Source organism: Zalophus californianus, chromosome 15 (assembly GCF_009762305.2).
Source record: "Zalophus californianus isolate mZalCal1 chromosome 15, mZalCal1.pri.v2, whole genome shotgun sequence".
Classification (NCBI taxonomy): domain Eukaryota; kingdom Metazoa; phylum Chordata; class Mammalia; order Carnivora; family Otariidae; genus Zalophus; species Zalophus californianus.
Genome location: NC_045609.1, coordinates 50,077,399 through 50,097,591, shown reverse-complemented (window position 1 = coordinate 50,097,591; position 20,193 = coordinate 50,077,399). Strand labels below are relative to the sequence as shown.

The following is a 20,193-nucleotide window of genomic DNA, read 5'->3' as shown; positions in this document are numbered from 1 at the left end:
CAGTATGAGAGGGGAGAAGGTCAGAGGGAGAAGCAGGCTCCCCACTGAGCCAGGAGCCTGATGTGGGACTCGATCCCAGGACTCCGGGATCATGACCTGAGCCGAAGGCAGTTGCTTAACCAACTGAGCCACCCAGGCGCCCTGCGTTTTTACTTTCTTAATAGTATTTTTTGCACAGAAAATCTTAATGTGTTCCAATTTACCAGCTTTTTTTCCCTTTGTGGTTAGAGTTTATTCACTGATGTACCCTCAACTTCTAAGCCTAATATAGAGTGAGTGAATGGATGATTTAATGAAATAATGAAATTAAATGTATTAAAAATAGGGAGAGATAGAGGATGTTGAGGGAAGGTGCCCCAGGAGGTGTCATTGAAGAAAGGCCTGAATGAAATGGGGTGCAAAAAGAATTAAAGAAGATGAAGACAAATGAAACTTTATTGAGTAAAAGGAGGAGTATCTCATCAGATTCCCCCAAATGAGGACGGAGTGGTGGATGTTCAAGAAGCAGCATCAAGGGCTCCTGGGTGGCTCAGATGGTTAAGCGTCTGCCTTCGGCTCAGGTCATGATCCCAGGGTCCTGGGATCGAGTCCCGCATCAGGCTCCCTGCTCAGCGGGGAGCCTGCTTCTCCCTATGCCTCTCTCTCTCTCTCTCTGTCTCTCATGAATAAATAAATAAAATCTTTAAAAGAAAAAGAAGCAGCATCAAAGGACTATTACAAATCAATATTTTAATTCTTACAAAATCCCAAGACTCATGCAGTCTCAGAACTTTGGGAAGAAAACGCATGGAAATGAATTTCAGTGTTCATAGGAAAATAGCAAACAGTTGGTGGCTGTTCAGAGGAAAACTGAACAAAAACAGTGTGGGGAGAATGCTCAGAGAAACCCATGGTTAACATCTGTCTTAACATCTGTCTGATAGCAAAGAGTACCTAACCCCAGTTTTCAACAGTAAAGCAATCTGCCAGTACTGCCAGTTAAGAGATCCTGAGAAAACAAAGCAGTTTTCCTATTCCAAAGTGATGTGCACTAGTACTTCATAGAATAGACAAACCCACAGAAACAAAGTAGAATGTTGGTTGCTAGAGGCTGCAGGGAGGGGGAAAGAGAGGGCTGCATTTCAACAGGTACGAAGCTTCAGGTATGCAAGATGAATAAGTTTTAGAGATCTGCTGTCCAACATTGTGCCTGTAGTTAACAGTACCACACTGTGCACTTACAAGTTAGTTAAGAGTGCAGATCTCATGTTAAGTGTTCTTATCATAAACAATTCAAAAAATGATGTGCACTGGTGTCTGTGTATGCATGTGTTTTAATTAGTTTTATTGATTTAGATTTATATACCATGTAAAATTTATATATAATATCTACCCATTTAATGTAAATATTCAATGAATGTACTCATGTCATTGCCACCACAGCTGAGTGAACATTTTTCATCCGTTATGCCACTTTATAGTCAGTCACCTCTCTCCTATCCCCTAAGCACCAGTCAACTGCCTTCTTTCATAGATTTGTCTTTTCTAGAATTTCCTATAGATTATGTAACATTTTAAGTTTGATTTCTTTCATATAGCATAACGCTTTTGAGATTCATTCTGTTGTATTTTTTTTTATTGCTGTTTACTCATTCACCTGTTGATGGACACTTAGGTTGTTTCCATTATGAATAGTATGTTTATTATGAGTAAGCCTACTATGAACATTCACATAAAGGCTTTGGATGACAATGTTTTCACTACTCTTTGTAAACACCTAGAAGTGGGAATGCCAGGCTCTGTGATAAGTGAGTATCTCACTTTGTAAGAATAGTCAAATTATTTTCCAAATGGCTATTTTGTATTTCTGCCAGCAGCTTGCTCCATGTTCTTGCCAATACTTGGTATTATTATGCCTTTCAAATTTTAGCTATTCTAGGGGTGCCTGGGTGGCTCAGTCATTAAGCGTTTGCCTTTGGCTTGGGTCATGATCCCAGGGTCCTGGGATTGAGCCCCGCGTTGGGCTCCCTGCTCAGCGGGAAGCCTGCTTCTCCCTCTCCCACTCCCCCTGCTTGTGTTCCCTCTCTCCCTGTGTCTCTGTCTGTGAAATAAATAAAATATTAAAAAAAACAAATCTTTTATCCACTTTTTTTTTTTAAGATTTTATTTATTTGACAGAGAGCGATCACAAGTAGGCAGGCAGGCAGGCAGAGGGAGAGGGATTTTAAGAGTTCTTTATAGATTTGGGTACAAGTCTTCCTTTATCAGATGTATGTTCTACACATATTTTCTCTCGGTCCACAGTTATTTTCTTCATATGAAATCTTAACATTGAAGTCCAATTTACCAATTTTTCCTTTTTATGATTTGTGTTTTTTCTTCTACGCACTTTATAGTTTTTGTTTTTATGTTTACCTTATTTCTCTTAGCTTCTGGTAGTGGCTGCCAATCCTCATTGTCTCCACTAGCAGCTGCGTAACTCCAGTGTCTCTGCTGTCCCATGGCATTCTCCCTTCATGTGCCTGGGTTTCTGTGTCTCTTCTATTTGTGCTCTGTTTCTTCTATTTCTTAAGGTGTGCTCCTCAGGCCCAGCTCAGTTGCCCCAAACCTAGTGCAGGCTGGTACATGGTGCCTGTTGAGACTTATAGTGGCCCCCTCCTTTTTCTTTTTACTGCCTTGTTGTACTGTCTACGCCTGGGACAATGTTGGCTGGAAGAGAGGAGTAGACATCTTTGCCTTCTTTCCAGTTTTATGAGGAAACTGCTTTTTATTTTACCATTAAGTATGTCAGATGCAGGTTCTTCCATAGATGTCCTTTAGTAAATTGAGGATGATCCCTTTAATTCCTTATCAGTTGAGTTTCTAATCATGAATGAGTGTTGATTTTTTTCAAATACTTTTTCTACATTTTAAAAAAGATATGGGTTTTCTTTTTTACTATGTTCGTATGATTAAATCCATTGATTTTGAATGCTAATGCAAACTTGCATTTCTAGAATAAACTCTATGATGTATTACCATCTTTTATAGATAGCAGTTTCTATTTGCTATTTTTTAGAAGAATTTTTGCATCTGTTTATGAGAGATGTTGATGTATGATTTTCCTTTCTTGTGAGGTCTTTTTCTGGCTTTGGTATGTGGGCAATGTTCCTAGAAGAGTTTGTGTAGAATTGTTAATATGTCTCCCTTAAATGTTTGGTAGAATTCATTTGTGCCATCTAGGCCTGTACTTTTTCTGTGTGAGGCTGTCAGCTACAAATTCAACTTATTAGGGCTATTCATGTTTTCTTTTTCTTAAATTTTTAAAAATATTATTTATCTATTTATTTTAAGGATTTTATTTATTAGAGAGAGAGAAAGCATGAGCGGGGGTGGGCAGTGAGAGAGGGAGAAGACTCCCCACTGAGCAGGGAGCCCGATACCACCTGATCCCAGGACCCCAAGATGATGACCTGAGCCAAAGGCAGACGCTTAACCGACTGAGCCACCCAGGCGCCCCTCCTTTTTCTTCTTGAGTGAGCTTTGGTAGTTTGTGCCTTTCAAGGACTTTTTACATTTCACTTAAGTTGTTGAATTTATTGGCAAAAGTTAAAATTCCACACTGCTTTGGCTAGATCCAACAATTTCCATATATTCATTCAGTTCAAAATATTTTCAGATGAGATTGGGCACGTTCAGGGTGGTATGGTTGTAGATTAGTTCAAAATATTTTTTTTTTAAAGATTTTATTTATTTATTTGAGAAAGAGGGAGGAGCAGACTTCCTGCTGAGCAGTGAGCCCAACACAGGGCTCAATCCCAGGACCCTGGGATCATGACCTGAGCTGAAGGTAGACACTAAACCAACTGAGCCACCCAGGTGCCCTAGCTCAAAATATTGTCAAATTTTCCTTTTTACCTCCTCTTTAATTCAGGGCTTATTTAGGAAGGTGATTTATTTTCCAAATATTTGGGGATTCTTCAGATATCTTCCTGTTAGTGATTTCTAATTTAATTCTGTTCTGGTCATAGAACATCTTTGTATAGTTTCCGTTCTTTTAAATCATTTGAAACTTGTTTTATAGCCCATAATATGTACACTGGAAAATAATGCATTTTATGCTGTTGTTGGGTGGTGGTCTATAAATGTCATTTAATCAAGTTAGTTGACAGTATTATGTACTTTTTTAAATTAAAGATTTTATTTATTTATTTGAGAGAGAGAGAGTAAGAGAGAGCAGGAATGGAGAAGAAAGGGAGAAGCAGGCTCCCTATAAGCAGGGAGCCTGACAAGGGGCTGGATCCCAGGACCCTGGGATCATGACCCCAGCTGAAGGCAGATGCTTAATAGACTGAGCCAGGCACCCCAATAGTATTATATATTCTTACTTGTTTTCTATTTTTATTATCATTTAAGTATTGAAATATCTATACTTGAAAACTTGCCTATATTTATTTCAATTTTACTAGTTTTTTTTTTTTTAAAGTAGGCTCCATGCCCAACCTGGGGCTTGAACTCACAACCCCGAGATGGAGAGTTGCATGCTCTACCAGCTGAGCCAGCCAGGTATCCCTTGACTTTCAGTTTATATTTCATGCACTTTGAAACTTTGGAGCTAGAAGACAACTGCTTTACTGTTGGATTCTCAAATGGCAGAAGTAGAGGTCTCTCCCTTGGAGTCATTCAATTTCTGCAGAGAAGAAACTTCCCATCTCTTGCTGAAGGGTAAATCTCTGGTTGGCAAGTGCACAGGGGTTGGGGAGCAGGGCATGTGTGTATGGGATTAAGTGAATGTTCCATATACAACAGGCCATTAATTTCACTGCTTTCCCTTCATGTCTCATTCCTGTCTTCTACAGTATTAAGCATTTCTGAGCCTGGAGCCAAACTGGCTCCTTTTTGTCCTTACCTACCATAAATGTCACCTGCTTCTGCTCTGATACAATAGCCATCCTCCTTCATCTTTCAAATTTTTGTTGAGATTCCTCGTTTGTTGTGGTCTTTTTCCTATTCTATTACTGTGGTTTTAAAAATGTAAATTTTTTTTTAGCATTTTAATGCTGTCCGGAGAGATATTTAACAAAAAGCACATTTTCTAGTCCTTTCTCTGCTAGTCATTTTGCTTAGCTGACCAAACACTGACATGATTTCTGTAGCCCTTGCTGATCAATTACCACATGCTCCTATGTATTAGCTTTTCCCAGATCTACCTCTTGAACCTACTTGTTGTTCTCACCTGCTCTCAGGTACCAATCCAGTGGCAGTTTTACTCTCACAACTACTTAGAGCATCTTGCTTTGAACTCTGCTTTCATTATCTAGGGTTCAGTGTTGCACCCCATGACCAGTTATTACCCTTTCTTATCAATGACGTACAAAGAGAAAGGCATAGGAGCTTCCATATTTCTTTCTCTCCCCTAACTCTGGCTAGGGCAGATGGTAGGAAGAATTAAAAGATTAGGGCTGTCTAGCTGGCTCAGTTAGTAGAGCATGCAACTTTTGATTCCAGGGTTCTGAGTTCGAGCCCCACACTGAGTATAAAGATTACTAAAAATAAAATCTTAAAAAAAAAGAATTAAATATATTCATTAGTATTTTGATTTTAAGATATTAAACAGTTCATATAGAAAGGAAATAGCACTCACTGAATAGATATGAATTTTAAGAATTGTAAAGTCTCAAGTAGTCAACAAATAATCTGTGAACTATATCTTTTGCTAAATTAGGGACAGAATTATCAGTTGGGTATAATTGATGAATACTGAGGATATCCAAAGGTCTTTGTTCAAATCAAGTACTTGTAAAGTATCAAGACCCTTGAACTCTGAAAAATTTTTTTTCAACAATCCTAAAACATCTTTTTAAAAAAATTTTCACATTTCTGAAATTGGGTATATTAAGTAAAGTGCTTTCTTTTTCACAATGGTCTCTTAGTATCTGATGAAATGTGATATATCCCGTTGTTCCCCCTGCATTTTTTCTTTCTTTTTTAAAATATTTTTGTATTGTTATGTTAATCACCATACATTACATCATTAGTTTTTGATGTAGTGTTCCATGATTCATTGTTTGTGCATAACACCCAGTGCTCCATGCAGAACGTGCCCTCTTTAATACCCATCACCAGGCTAACCCATCCCCCCACCCCCCTCCCCTCTAGAACCCTCAGTTTGTTTTTCAGAGTCCATCGTCTCTCATGGTTCGTCTCCCCCTCCGACTTACTCCCCTTCATTCTTCCCCTCCTGCTATCTTCTTTTTTTTCTTAACATATATTGCATTATTTGTTTCAGAGGTACAGATCCGTGATTCATCAGTCTTGCACAATTCACAGCGCTCACCATAGCACATACCCTCCCCAATGTCTATCACCCAGCCACCCCATCTCTCCCACCCCCCCACCACTCCAGCAACCCTCAGTTTGTTAACTGAGATTAAGAATTCCTCATATCAGTGAGGTCATATGATACATGTCTTTCTCTGATTGACTTATTTCATTCAGCATAACACCCTCCAGTTCCATCCACGTCGTTGCAAATGGCAAGATCTCATTCCTTTTGATGGCTCCATAATATTCCATTGTGTATATATACCACTTCTTTATCCATTCATCTGTCGATGGACATCTTGGCTCTTTCCACAGTTTGGCTATTGTGGACATTGCTGCTATAAACATTGGGGTGCACGTACCCCTTCGGATCCCTACATTTGTATCTTTGTGGTAAATACCCAGTAGTGCAATTGCTGGATTATGGTAGCTCTATTTTCAACTGTTTGAGGAACTTCCATACTGTTTTCCAGAGTGGTTGCATCAGCTTGCATTCCCACCAAAGTGTAGGAGGGTTCCCCTTTCTCCACATCCCCATCAACATCTGTCATTTCCTGACTTGTTAATTTTAGCCATTCTGACGGGTGTGAGGTGGTATCTCATTGAGGTTTTGATTTGGATTTCCCTGATGCCGAGCGATGTTGAGCACTTTTTCATGTGTCTGTTGGCCATTTGGATGTCTTCTTTGGAAAAATGTCTGTTCATGTCTTCTGCCCATTTCTTGATTGGATTATTTGTTCTTTGGGTGTTGAGTTTGATAAGTTCTTTATAGATTTTGGATACTAGCCCTTTATCTGATATGTCATTTGCAAATATTTTCTCCCATTCTGTCGGTTGTCTTTTGGTTTTGTGGACTGTTTCTTTTGCTGTGCAAAAGCTTTTTATCTTGATGAAATCCCAGTAGTTCATTTTTGCCCTTGCTTCCCTTGCCTTTGGCGATGTTTCTAGGAAGAAGTTGCTGCGGCTGAGGTCCAAGAGGTTGCTGCCTGTGTTCTCCTTTAGGATTTTGATGGACTCCTGTCTCACGTTTAGGTCTTTCAACCATTTGGAGTCTATTTTGTAAGGAAATGGTCCAGTTTCATTCTTCTGCATGTGGCTGTCCAATTTTCCCAACACCATTTGTTGAAGAGACTGTCTTTTTTCCATCGGACATTCTTTCCTGCTTTGTCAAAGATAAGTTGACCATAGAGTTGAGGGTCCATTTCTGGGCTCTCGATTCTGTTCCATTGATCTATGTGTCTGTTTTTGTGCCAGTACCATACTGTCTTGATGATTACAGCTTTGTAATAGAGCTGGAAGTCCGGAATTGTGATGCCACCAGCTTTGCTTTTCTTTTTCAATATTCCTCTGGCTATTCGGGGTCTCTTCTGGTTCCATATAAATTTTAGGATTCTTTGTTCCATTTCTTTGAAAAAAATGGATGGTATTTTGATGGGGATTGCATTGAATGTGTAGATTGCTCTAGGTAGCACTGACATCTTCACGATGTTTGTTCTCCAATCCATGAGCATGGACCGTTTTTCCATTTCTTTGTGTCTTTCTCAATTTCTTTCATGAGTATTTTATAGTTTTCTGAGTACAGATCCTTTGCCTCTTTGGTTAAATTTATTCCTAGGTATCTTATGGTTTTGGGTGCAATTGTAAATGGGATTGACTCCTTGATTTCTCTCTCTTCTCTCTTGTTGTTGGTGTATAGGAATGCCACTGATTTCTGTGCATTGATTTTATATCCTGCTACTTGACTGAATTCCTGTATGAGTTCTAGCAGTTTTGGGGTGGAGTCTTTTGGGTTTTCCACATACAGTATCATATCATCTGCAAAGAGTGAGAGTTTGACTTCCTTCTTGCTGATTTGGATGCCTTTGATTTCTTTTTGTTGTCTGATTGCTGTGGCTAGGACTTCTAATACTGTGTTGAATAGCAGTGGTGAGAGTGGACATCCCTGCCGCATTCCTGACCTTAGGGGAAAAGCTCTCAGCTTTTCCCCATTGAGAATGATATTCGCTGTAGGTTTTTCATAGATGGCTTTTATGATATTGAGGTATGTACCCTCTATCCCTATACTCTGAAGAGTTTTGATCAAGAAAGGATCCTGTACTTTGTCAAATGCTTTTTCTGCATCTATTGAGAGGATCATATGATTCTTGTTCTTTCTTTTGTTAATGTATTGTATCACGTTGATTGATTTGCGGATGTTGAACCAGCCTTGCAGCCCAGGGATAAATCCCACTTGGTCATGGTGAATAATCCTTTTAATGTACTGTTGGATCCTATTGGCTAGTATTTTGGTGAGAATTTTTGCATCCATGTTCATCAGGGATATTGGTCTGTAATTCTCCTTTTTGATGGGGTCTTTGTCTGGTTTTGGGATCAAGGTAATGGTGGCCTCATAAAATGAGTTTGGAAGTTTTCTTTCCATTTCTATTTTTTGGAACAGTTTCAGGAGAATAGGTATTAATTCTTCTTCAAGTGTCTGATAGAATTCCCCTGGGAAGCCATCTGGCCCTGGGCTTTTGTTTGTTGGGAGATTTTTGATGACTGCTTCAATTTCCTTAGTGGTTATAGGTCTGTTCAGGTTTTCTATTTCTTCCTGGTTCAATTTTGGTAGTTGATACATCTCTAGGAATGCACCCATTTCTTCCAGGTTATCTAATTTGCTGGCATAGAGTTGCTCATAATTTGGTCTTATAATTGTATTTCTTTGGTGTTGGTTGTGATCTCTCCTCTTTCATTCATGATGTTGTTGATTTGGGTCATTTCTCTTTTCTTTTTAAGTCTGGCCAGGGGTTTATCAATCTTGTTAATTCTTTCAAAGAACCAGCTCCTAGTTTCGTTGATCTGTTCTGTTCTTTTGGTTTCTATTTCATTGATTTCTGCTCTGATCTTTATTATTTCTCTTCTCCTGCTGGGTTTAGCTTTTATTTGTTGTTCTTTCTCCACTCCTTTAGGTGTATGGGTATACCCGGTTGTGTATTTGAGACATTTCTTGTTTCTTGAGAAAGGCTTGTATTGCTATATACTTTCCTCTCAGGACTGCCTTTGCTGTATCCCAAAGATTTTGAACAGTTGTGTTTTCATTTTCATTGGTTTCCATGCATTTTTTTAATTCTTCTTTAATTTCCTCGTTGACCCATTCATTCTTTAGTAGGATGCTCTTTAGCCTCCATGGATTTGAGTTCTTTCCAACTTTCCTCTTGTGACTGAGTTCTAGTTTCAAAGCATTGTGGTCTGAAAATATGCAGGGAATGATCCCAATCTTTTGGTACTGGTTGAGACCTGATTTGTGACCTAGGATGTGATCAATTCTGGAGAATGTTCCATGGGCACTAGAGAAGAATGTGTATTCTGTTGCTTTGGGATGGAATGTTCTGAATATGTCTGTAAAGTCCATTTGGTCCAGTGTTTCATTTAAAGTCTTTATTTCCTTGTTGATCTTTTGCTTAGATGATCTGTCCATTTCAGTTAGGGGGGTGTTAAAGTCCCCCACTATTATTGTATTGTTGTCAATGTGTTTCTTTGCTTTTGTTATTAATTGCCTTATATAATTGGCTGCTCCCACGTTAGGGGCATAGATATTTACAATTGTTAGATCTTCTTGTTGGATAGACCCTTTAAGTAGGATATAGTGTCCTTCTTCATCTCTTCTTACAGTCTTTGTTTTAAAATCTAATTTGTCTGATAGAAGGATTGCCACCCCAGCTTTCTTTTGGTGTCCATTAGCATGGTAAATGGTTTCCCACCCCCTCACTTTCAATGTGGGGGTGTCTTTGGGTCTAAAATGGGTCTATTGCAGACAGCATATTGATGGGTCTTGTTTTTTAATCCAATCTGATAGGCTGTGTCTTTTGATTGGGGCATTTAGCCCATTTACATTCAGGGTAACTATCGAAAGGTATGAATTTAGTGCCATTGTATTGCCTGTAAGGTGACTGTTACATATATTGTCTGTGTTCCTTTCTGATCTATGCTGCTTTTAGGCTCTCTTTTTGCTTAGAGGACCTCTTTCAATATTTCTTGTAGGGCTGGTTTTGTGTTTGCAAATTTCTTTAGTTTTTGTTTGTCCTGGAAGCTTTTTATCTCTCCTTCTAATTTCAATGACAGCCTAGCTGGATATAGTATTCTTGGCTGCATATTTTTCTCGTTTAGTGCTCTGAAGATATCATGCCAGTCCTTTCTGGCCTGCCAGGTCTCTGTGGATAGGTCTGTTGCCAATGTAATTTTTCTACCATTGTAGGTTACATATCTCTTCTCCCGAGCTGCTTTCAGGATTTTCTCTTTGTTTCTGAGACTCGTAAGTTTTCCTCTTAGATTTCAGGGTGTTGACCTATTTTTATTGATTTTGAGAGGGGTTCTCTGTGCCTCCTGGATTTTGATGCCTGTTTCCTTCCCCACATTAGGGAAGTTCTCTGCTATAATTTGCCCCAATTTACCTTCTGTCCCTCTCTCTCTTTCTTCTTCTGGGATCCCAATTATTCTACTGTTGTTTCGTCTTACCGTATTGCTTATATCTCGAATTCTGCCCTCGTGATCCTGTAGTTGTTTCTCTCTCTTTTTCTCAGCCTCTTTATTTTCCATCATTTGGTCTTCTATATCGCTGATTCTCTCTTCTGCCTCATTTATCCTAGCAGTTAGTGCCCCCATTTTTGATTGCACCTCATTAATAGCCTTTCTGATTTCGACTTGGTTAGCTTTTAGTTCTTTTATTTCTCCAGAAAACGTTTCTCTAATAAGTTGCACACTTTTTTCAAGCCCAGCTAGTATCTTTTAAAGTCATGATTCTGAACTCTAGGTCCGACATTGTACTAATGTCAGTATTGAGTAGGTCCCTGGCAGACGGTACTACCTCTTGTTCTTTTTGCTGAAGTGATTTTTTTCGTCTTGTCATTTTGTCCAGAGGAGAAAAGATGAATGAGAGAACAGAATGCTAACAGGTTAACAACGTCTCCAGCAAATATACTCTATACCAATCAGAAAAGACCTGAAACCAGGGGACAAGAAAGGGAAAGAAAGAAGAGAAAAAAAAAAAAGGAAAAAGAAAAAGATAAAAACAAACAAAAACAGAACAAAACAAAAAAAAAACAGAGTATGATCAAATATGATCAGGCTAGTGCATAGATCAGTGCCACACACTAGCTTTTGGGCATATTTTGGTCTGTTAGAAGAAAGTGCCTGCTAAAATTTTAAAGGAAGAAAGACTTATATATGTACAAAATAAGGGTTGATACAATGAAGGGATGGAAGATGATTGTAAAGATGAAAATTATAAAAGATTTTATAAAAGGAATTGATAAGAAGTTGTTTTTAAAAAGAAAGAAGATTTAAAAAGAAAAAGAAAAAAGAAAAAAAAAAGGGAGAGAATGTGATCAGGCAGGAGACTAGAACAAAGCCATACACTAGTGATTTAGGGTATATTTTGATCTTTTAGAAGAAATTGTATCTCAAAATTTTAAAGAGAGAACAACTTATATATATATGCCAAAAATAAGGGTAACTACTATGAAGGGATAAAAATATGACTCTAAAAATGAAAAATAAAAAATGTTTTTTTTTAAAAAGGGATTGATAAGATGTTGGTTGAAAAAGGGAAAAAGAAAAATTCAAAAAAAAGTTAAAAAATTAATTTTGAAAAACTAATGAATCATGGTAAAAAAGCCATGAATTCTATGTGCAGTATTCCCCTAGCGCTGGAGTTCTCCCGTTCTTCTTGATCGGTAAACTTGGTCTTGGCTTGCTGGCTGTTGTGCTGATCTTCTGCGGGAGGGGCCTGTTGCCGTGGTTCCCAAATGTCTTTGCCGGAGGCGGAATTGCCCCACCCTTGTGAGTCTGGACTAAGCAAGCTGCTCCGGTTTGCTCTCAGGAGCTTTTGTTCCCTGCAAGCTCTCGGTACAGCTTTGTAGGACCAGGGTGAAAATGGTGGCCTCCCAATCTCTGCCTGGAGGAGCTGAGAACTCAGGGCCCTGCTCCTCAGTGTGCTCCCAGAGAAAAGCAGTCACTCCCGTCTCCCCGGTCTCTGGCTGCACTCCGTGCTCACCCGGCCTGTGACCGAGCATTTCTATCTCTGGCACCCGACCCCGTGTGGAGTCTCCAAACCCAGCAGATCCCTGCGGTGCGCTTCCGCGCCGCTCCTCCCCGGGGAGGAAGGGGAGTCTCCCCGGATCTGCTGCTTGTTGGGTCCCCGCTGGAGGAGCAGTGGCCTTACTGGGCCGCGGATCACAGTTTATGGCCACCCCGAGCTGAGAGCCCGCGCCTCGGCTCCGTCTCTGCAGCCAGCTTCCCTGCCCTGATACCTGGGATCTCTGCCGCACTCAGGCACCCCCGGTCTTTCTGTGACCCCGAGGGTCCTGAGACCACACTGTCCCGCAAGGGTTCCACCCCCCGCTTAGCCACTGGAGCGATGTCCCTTAGCGGAGCCGACTTCTAAAAGTTCCGATTTTGTGCTCTGCGTCTCTATCACTTGCCAGAAGCGGCCGACGGAGGCCCCCTCCCCCGCCTTCTGTCCTCCTGAATATCACCTCGGATTCATTTCTCCGCACGTCCTACCTTCCAGAAAGTCGTCGCTTTTCTGTTCAGAGTGTTGTTACTATTCTTATCTTCGATCTCCTGTTGAGTTCGTAGGTGTCCAGAATGGTTTGATCCCTATTCAGCTGAATTCCTGAGACCAGACAAAATCCAGGTCTCCTACTCCTCCGCCATCTTGCTCCGCCCATTCCCCCTGCATTTTCAAGTTTGTGGAAAAGTTTCTCTTTTCCACAAACTTCCTTCCCATAATCCGTGTAATGCTTCACAAGGACTCTGATCATATTTCAATTGTATTAAGGAAGGTGATGCTTAAAAGAAAACAGTAAAAGCTAAATATAGTTAAAAACATTGATAGTGGGCGCCTGGGTGGCTCATTTGGTTGAGCGACTGCCTTTGGCTCAGGTCATGATCCTGGAGTCCTGGGATCGAGTCCCGCATCGGGCTCCCTGCTCAGCAGGGAGTCTGCTTCTCCCTCTGACCCTCTTCTCTCTCGTGCTTTCTATCTCTCATTCTCTCTCTCTCTCAAATAAATAAATAAAATCTTTAAAAAAAATAAAAACATTGATATTGTAAGTTATGCATAAAAGGAAATTTGGAAAAACAGGCTGTTTTATAATCACCTGAGATCTGAACTTCAAACCTTCCCCCAGCTTCATCACACGTGGGTTCTTGTGAACTTATTTGGCTCCAAATCCCAGTGAGATCCTATACATCAGGAAATTAGAAGACATATGTGATGAAAAAGTCGAATCCAAAACAGATACTCAGGTATGATCTATGTGGGTAGGAGGAATTATGAGGCATTCATTACTCTAGAGATGGTGAAACAGAATCACATCATTTGTGATACTGCCTTAGGGTATCCAAATAACTGAAGGATATTATGGAATGCTAAAGGGCAGATGCTCAGTCACCACCCTAATCATTCCATATGGAATGCTTGCCCAGGGATGGAGTCAAATATTCTGGAACTCTCAAAGAAAGGCAAATGTCTTTAAATCTCTCTCCTTCATTCCTTAATAGAACTTAGCTTTTTCCGCAAAATTAATGGACAATTTCCCTGTTATCTATGTCCAGGTAACTGCTTCAGGTTACGTTGTCAGGATATATCAGTTACAACCCCACCTTCCTAAGCTAATAAATAAGGCATCCATATTTTCCCTACCATTTTTCATATATGGATACTAGTTATTGGTGGAAAACTGGAATATTGAACACTGGGTAGCCTCCTAAGAAATGCTTGTGGAATCATTAACTATCAGAAAATGAGGGCTACTATCAGGAGCTCCTCATTGAACAGTAAATTCCAATTTAGTTATGTATGCAATCACTTTTCTACTCTCAACTGTTGCTTGAGTTTCTTGTATTAACTTCTAGGGGATGAATGTCTAACTTGGTGAGGTGTCCTAGCTTCACACCCCAAGTGAATGATATGTGACACAGTGCATATTTTAGGCCTGATCATACCAAACATACTCTCCAAATATGTTTTAAAATGTTTTTGTGTAGCTATTTTTATACAAAGTACTTTCAACCAAATATAAAAATAATTTTATAAAGAAGTTATAGGTCTATAGTGAGGCCTAAAGATTTAGGCTGGGGATGCTGTGAATACAAGTGGCTTTTGGGAGTACATCACATATTAAAACAAGAGATAAGCCCAAAGAGAAAAATATTAGAAACTTTCTCTCCTGACTTCTTTGTTTTATATAGTATAGAACATGAGTGCTGAAAAAAATTAATGAGATATTGAGGAATTAAATATACTTAAATATATTTCAACTTCATTTGCTATGTTTCAACATGGTATGTACCCTACTTGGCTTTAGTTTGGCAGCAGGGGGTCATCTGAAGTGGTGAAATCTGGAAAAACTTCAACAGACCAGCTATACCCAGGAAAAAGAACTATTTATGTTCCTGAGCAGCTTTCTTGAGGGGAGAAGTGGAGGGGGGGGGTTCAACATCCTATAATGTATGGGGTATACCACACAAGTAGGTTTTCTCCACCTTCTTGTTTTGTGGCCACAGACTTGTATATTTTGCAAAAACACAACAGATTTCATGCCCATAATATCTCCAGCCACTCCCCTGATCTAAAACTAACATGTGCAATCATAGTTTAGAGAGGCTAATCAGGGCTGGAAGGAAATATGAAAAACACAAGGCACAAGATTGGAAGAGAAACCAGAGTTACAATTTCTCAGAGAATATGAACAAAGGGAAACATGTTCTGCTTACACAAATATAAAGTTCTTGCACTTAAAAAAAGCTGGGTAGGACATGTAGTTCTGATAACATTGGCTGAACTACAAAGTACAGACATTTCACTGTACCCATAGGAGGAACCAGAAGTCAGTTTGTTGTATAGCATAACAAAGAGCTTGGTACTTAAATACTTTAAATGAATGTATGATTTTCAGTGAGGGAACATAAATGAGTAACTTTTACTATCTCTCTCCTGAGACTATAAAAGAATGATGTTAAAAATATTTTAAGTCTTTACAGTATGAGCATATGACTGAAGACCTTATTTAATGGGATCTTTCCTATGAACCCGCTGGTGGATGTGGAGGTTGGAGCTCTGGCTGAAGCCCTTCCCACACTTGCTGCACTCATAGGGCTTCTCTCCAGTATGCACTCTCTGATGGATGAGGAGTTTTGAGCTCTGGGTAAATCCCTTCCCACACTTGCCGCAGTGATAGGGCTTCTCTCCAGTGTGGACTCTGAGATGGATGCGGAGATCAGAGCTCTGGCTGAAGCCCTTCCCACACTCGTAGCACTGGAAAGGCTTCTCGCCTGTGTGTATGCAGCGGTGAATGTGAAGGTTCGAACTCTGACTGAAGCCCTTCCCACACTCCCCACACTTGTAGGGCCTCTCTCCAGTGTGGACTCGCTGGTGGATGTGCAGGTTGGAGCGCTGACTGAAACTCATACCACACTCCCCACACTCATAGGGCTTCTCGCCAGTGTGCACTCGCTGGTGGATATGCAGTTTGGAGCTCTGACTAAAGCCCTTTCCACACTTGTCACATTTATAAGGCTTCTCGCCTGTATGGACTGCATGATGAATGAGCAGACTCGAACTCCGAGTGAAGCCCTTCCCACACTTGTCACACTTATAGGGTTTCTCATCCGTGTGGACTGCTCGATGGATGAGGAGACTGGAGCTCCTTGTGAAGCCTTTCCCACACTGCTCACATTTGTAGGGCTTTTCTTCTGTGTGGTGTCTTTGATGAAGTAGTAGTTCTGAGTGCTCACTGAAGTCCTTACCACAGTGACTACATCTGTGTAATTGCTCTGCAGTGTGGATTTTCTCACATGGATGACCATCTGAGCTGTTGTTACATCTCTTCCCAAGGTTGTAATGGTTACAGGGTTTCTCCTCTGTATGAGCTCTCCGATGGCTACGACTGACCACTTGTGATTTCCAACCACAAATGTCTTTGCAGGTACAGTCAAAGAGATCCAAAGACTCTTTCATTTGGCCATTTTGGCAATTTGCTTCACCACTGACCAATGGTGAGACCAGTTCTGTTACGTTAGACGTAAGTTTAATTTGAAGGTTCTCTGAACAATGGTCCATGGGAGGACTTTTTCCCTGCAAGACTTTTCTCTGAGTGCTTTCTTCAGTTACAGATAGACTTTTGCTTTTCTGAGGCTCCTGGGGCTCATTTTTACAGAATGTCACTGAGGAGTCCTGTGTGGCCATTTGGCTTGGGACTTTCAAAGACAAATATTCTTCATTTGCCATGTTTTTGTAATCATCACTTTGAAGAGTTACCACATTGCTCTTGTTTCTGGAAATATAGAAGATGCTTCTCCCTACTTCTGATAAGGGGAAAAATCTAGTTCAGGATTCCTGTACATGTCTCCTGGAAGATTCACAATATAATCCTGACTCTGTTATTGTACTGGCCATATCTTTAAAATTAGCCAGCAGAAAAGCCCCTATGTAATAGATCGCTAAGTCCTTTCTCTTGAAGATTCTCCATAGAATTTTCTTTCAAGTCTCCTAGGGAACAAAGAGAATTCAGTGATAAGAACACACAAAGAGTAGATTTCAAAATTTTATTTTATTTTTTTAAAGATTTTATTTATTCATCAGAGAGAGAGCACAAGCAGGGGGAGGGGCAGAGGCAGAAGGAGAAGCAGGCTCCCTACTGAGCAGGGAGCCCGATGCGGGACTCGATCCCAGTACCCTGGGATCATGACCTGAGCCGAAGGCAGACGCTTAACCAACTGAGCCACCCAAGCATCCCAGATTTCAAGGTATTAGAACTGGATTGCCTAATGCCTGAAGATTTAGTAACTAGGAAAAAGTTCAGTCTTGTCCTTATAGTCATGTCCTTTGGGTTAATATCAGAAAGAGAAAGTTTAGCTGTATAAAACAGCTTGTACACAAAATCTTGTCTTGGCTTTTTTTTAAAAGATTTTATTTATTTATTTGACAGAGTGAAAGAGCACAAGTGGGGGGAGCAGCAGAGGGAGAGGAAGAAGCAGGCCCCCCTCTGAGCAGGGAGCCCGCTGCAGGACTCGATCCCAGGACCCTGGGATCATGACCTGAGCCAAAGGCAAATGCTTAACCATCTGAGCCACCCAGGCGCCCCTTGGCTTTTAAACATAGCCAATAAAAGTGTTCTTTCCCTACCCTGCAGAGGCTATGAATCCCATGTCCTTGTCACAAATAACATTTTATTTGTTTACTTCATTTTACTTTAATTAAATTTGTATCTAATTGGTAACCCACTTTAATAGGAGCTGAGGATACAAAGAAGAAAATAGAAATTCTTTTGCTAAGCAAGCTAGAGCCTACTGGAAGAAAAAAACCATATCAACTGTGGTAAAGCTCTAAATGCAACAACAGATGCATGCACGAGTCGTGGGAGCACAGAGTAGGGACATTTGACCCAAATCTTGGGGAAGAATTCTGGGAACAAATGTAAGGGAGAGAAAAAAAAGTGAAAATGTAGAGAAATATGGCACGCTCAGGAAAACTATATGCAACTTCTTGTGGAGGATATAAAACAGGTGACAGTGGTAAAGAATGTGCCCTGGAGAAGAATGCAGGAGCCCACACAAAGGGTTTGGTGCATACTACTAAGGAGTTAGGGCTACAACCCTCAGGGATTTAAAGTTTAAGGAATTCAGTGGAGAGTGAAATGCCTGACTTTATGATTATAAACACCTTCAGAAATAAGCAAGACTTTAGGTAGAGCAACAACTGCTGCAGCAAATCAGAAGCAAAGTGATAAAAATGGTTAAGAAGAGAAAGGGAGAGATTCATTCTAAATCATGTGATGACTGACTAAATGTGGAAGGAGGCACCCAGCATGATCTTCACATTCCTTGCTTGAGTGACCAGGTATGAGGGTGTAAATGGTAAGACAGGCTGGGGTTGGGAAGAGGGGACCAATAAACACAAACTTTGACTTGGTTAATTTGTGGTGCTGGTGGAACATTCTTGAACTGTTCAGTAATACGGGTCTAGAACTCCGAGAGAGAACTGTGCTAGGAATGCAGATTTTAGACTTACTAGTATGTACATCAGTCATAAAATTAGAGTGAATATCTTAATATTACACTGAGATGACAAAAGAAGTCCACAATAGTCTTGGAAAAATAGAAAGTTTGCAATCAGCAGGATATAATGTTGAGGAACTCCTAGATAAAGAGCGGATGGATGAGAAATGATGGAGATACTAGAAAAAAAACCCCAAACACACAGCTCAAATCACATACAGAAGGCTTCCAAAAGAGTAAGAGATCTCAACAAGTCCTAGAAATTCAAATTCCAAACTCAGAACCAACAATTATAAAGTAAGAGAGGTTGATCTTGGAAACAGGTTTATTAATTCACATTAGACCTTTCTTTCTCCCTCCCTTCCTTTCCTATTCATTCATTCATTCATTCATTCATTCAAGTAATCTCTCACCCAATGTGGGACTCAAACTCATGACCCCAAGATCAAGAGTCACATACTCTTCCAGATGAGCCAGCCAGGTGCCCCTCACGTTAGGCATTTCTAATGGCTGGACCAGTTGTTGCCATTAGCAGCACCACTCTCCCAAACACCTTCTTCCCTAGAAAAACTGAAATACTGGGTGGCTAAGGGTAGTGGCCCCACATAAGCCTCAAGAACAAAATAAATGGCCAAAAGAAATGCCAAAGAAGGGGCGCTTGGGTGGCTCAGTTGTTAAGCGTCTGCCTTTGGCTCGGGTCATGACCCCAGGGTCCTGGGATCGAGCCCCACATCGGGCTCTCTGCTCGGAGGGAGGCCTGCTTCTCCCTCTACCACTCCCCCTGCTTGTGTTCCCTCTCTCGCTGTCTCTCTCTCTGTCAAATAAATAAATAAAAATCTCAAAAAAAAAAAAAATGCCAAAGAAAGACTCCTAATGGTATTATCTGGGCTGGAGAGAACAGCACAAGGTGAGGTAATACTGAACCTGCACAATGACAGGGTTGATAAAGTACAAAAAGAAGCAAGTGACTCCACATCTGCCCAGGATAAAGGCTCAAGGTAACCCCTGAAGTGGGATTTCTGACAAGGGAGATACCTTAGAGCTGGAGATTGAGAAGCAGGGGATGTCCCAGGTAACTTACTGGACTGAAAAGGCAACATCAAAAAGGTGGTTGTAGAAGCACCCCCCATGTGGATTCTTACAGCCACCTCAAGCCCAATCAGCAGAAGCCTCCTCTAAAGGACAGCATGCATGCACCAAAGAGGGTCAAGCATCAGCTGAGGATGTATACTCCAGTATCATACTGTGAACATAAGACTTTTGAAAAAAAATATGAGACAATAAAAACATAAGCAGACCAAAATAAGGTAGAAAACGAACATAAATGAAGATTGGCATAAACTAAAGAATTAACAAACAGAAGAAATAGAATTTAAATGGTACCTAATTAAAATTCCAGAGAAATCTGAAAAGGTATCACATCTAGAAAAACAACATAATCTAATAATAAAATATGAACACACTGCTAAGAAAAATAATCAGAATTCTTTTAAATTAATACAAGGATCGAAAAAGATGACAATTTTAAGACCTAAGACCTACCATGCCCATTTGAAGCACTCAGGTACTATTTGGACAATCTCATGTAAGAAGAACTCCTAGGACATCTACACATGAGGAAACCCAAGGATGAAGAAGTTAAGTAACTTGTGTCATGTCATAGCTACTGTCAGGGAGGCTGATCTTAAGGTCTGCAATCTAGATGGGTCGGGTAGCAAATTAACACACAGTTAAGTTGGAAGACTGAGGGGTCGAGCAGCAAAATTAATACACGGTTAAGTTGGAAGGGGGGTCCTCCTAGAATGTGGAATAAAAAGGACAGACAGATGGAAAGATAAAAGTAAAAGCCCATATTGTAGGAGTTCCATGAAT

The 20,193-nt window shown here is 40.4% G+C and overlaps 2 protein-coding genes across 7 annotated transcripts in view; one reads left to right on the top strand and one right to left on the bottom strand.

Annotated features, from left to right (window-relative positions):
- The window catches only part of ZNF485 (zinc finger protein 485), a 121,512-nt gene that overhangs the window by 63,846 nt on the left and 37,473 nt on the right, over window positions 1–20,193 (top strand).
- The window catches only part of ZNF239 (zinc finger protein 239), a 64,063-nt gene that overhangs the window by 30,565 nt on the left and 13,305 nt on the right, over window positions 1–20,193 (bottom strand). For 4 of the 6 annotated variants that reach the window (XM_035724216.1, XM_035724217.1, XM_027589492.2 and 1 more), the window contains one exon: window positions 14,978–16,813. The exons of the other annotated variants lie outside the window; for them this stretch is intronic. In XM_035724216.1, the coding sequence (XP_035580109.1) occupies window positions 15,329–16,552 (1,224 nt within the window). In that variant the 5' untranslated portion in view covers window positions 16,553–16,813 and the 3' untranslated portion in view covers window positions 14,978–15,328. Of the gene's footprint in view, window positions 1–14,977; window positions 16,814–20,193 lie in introns of those variants that run through there. 6 annotated transcript variants of the gene reach the window in all.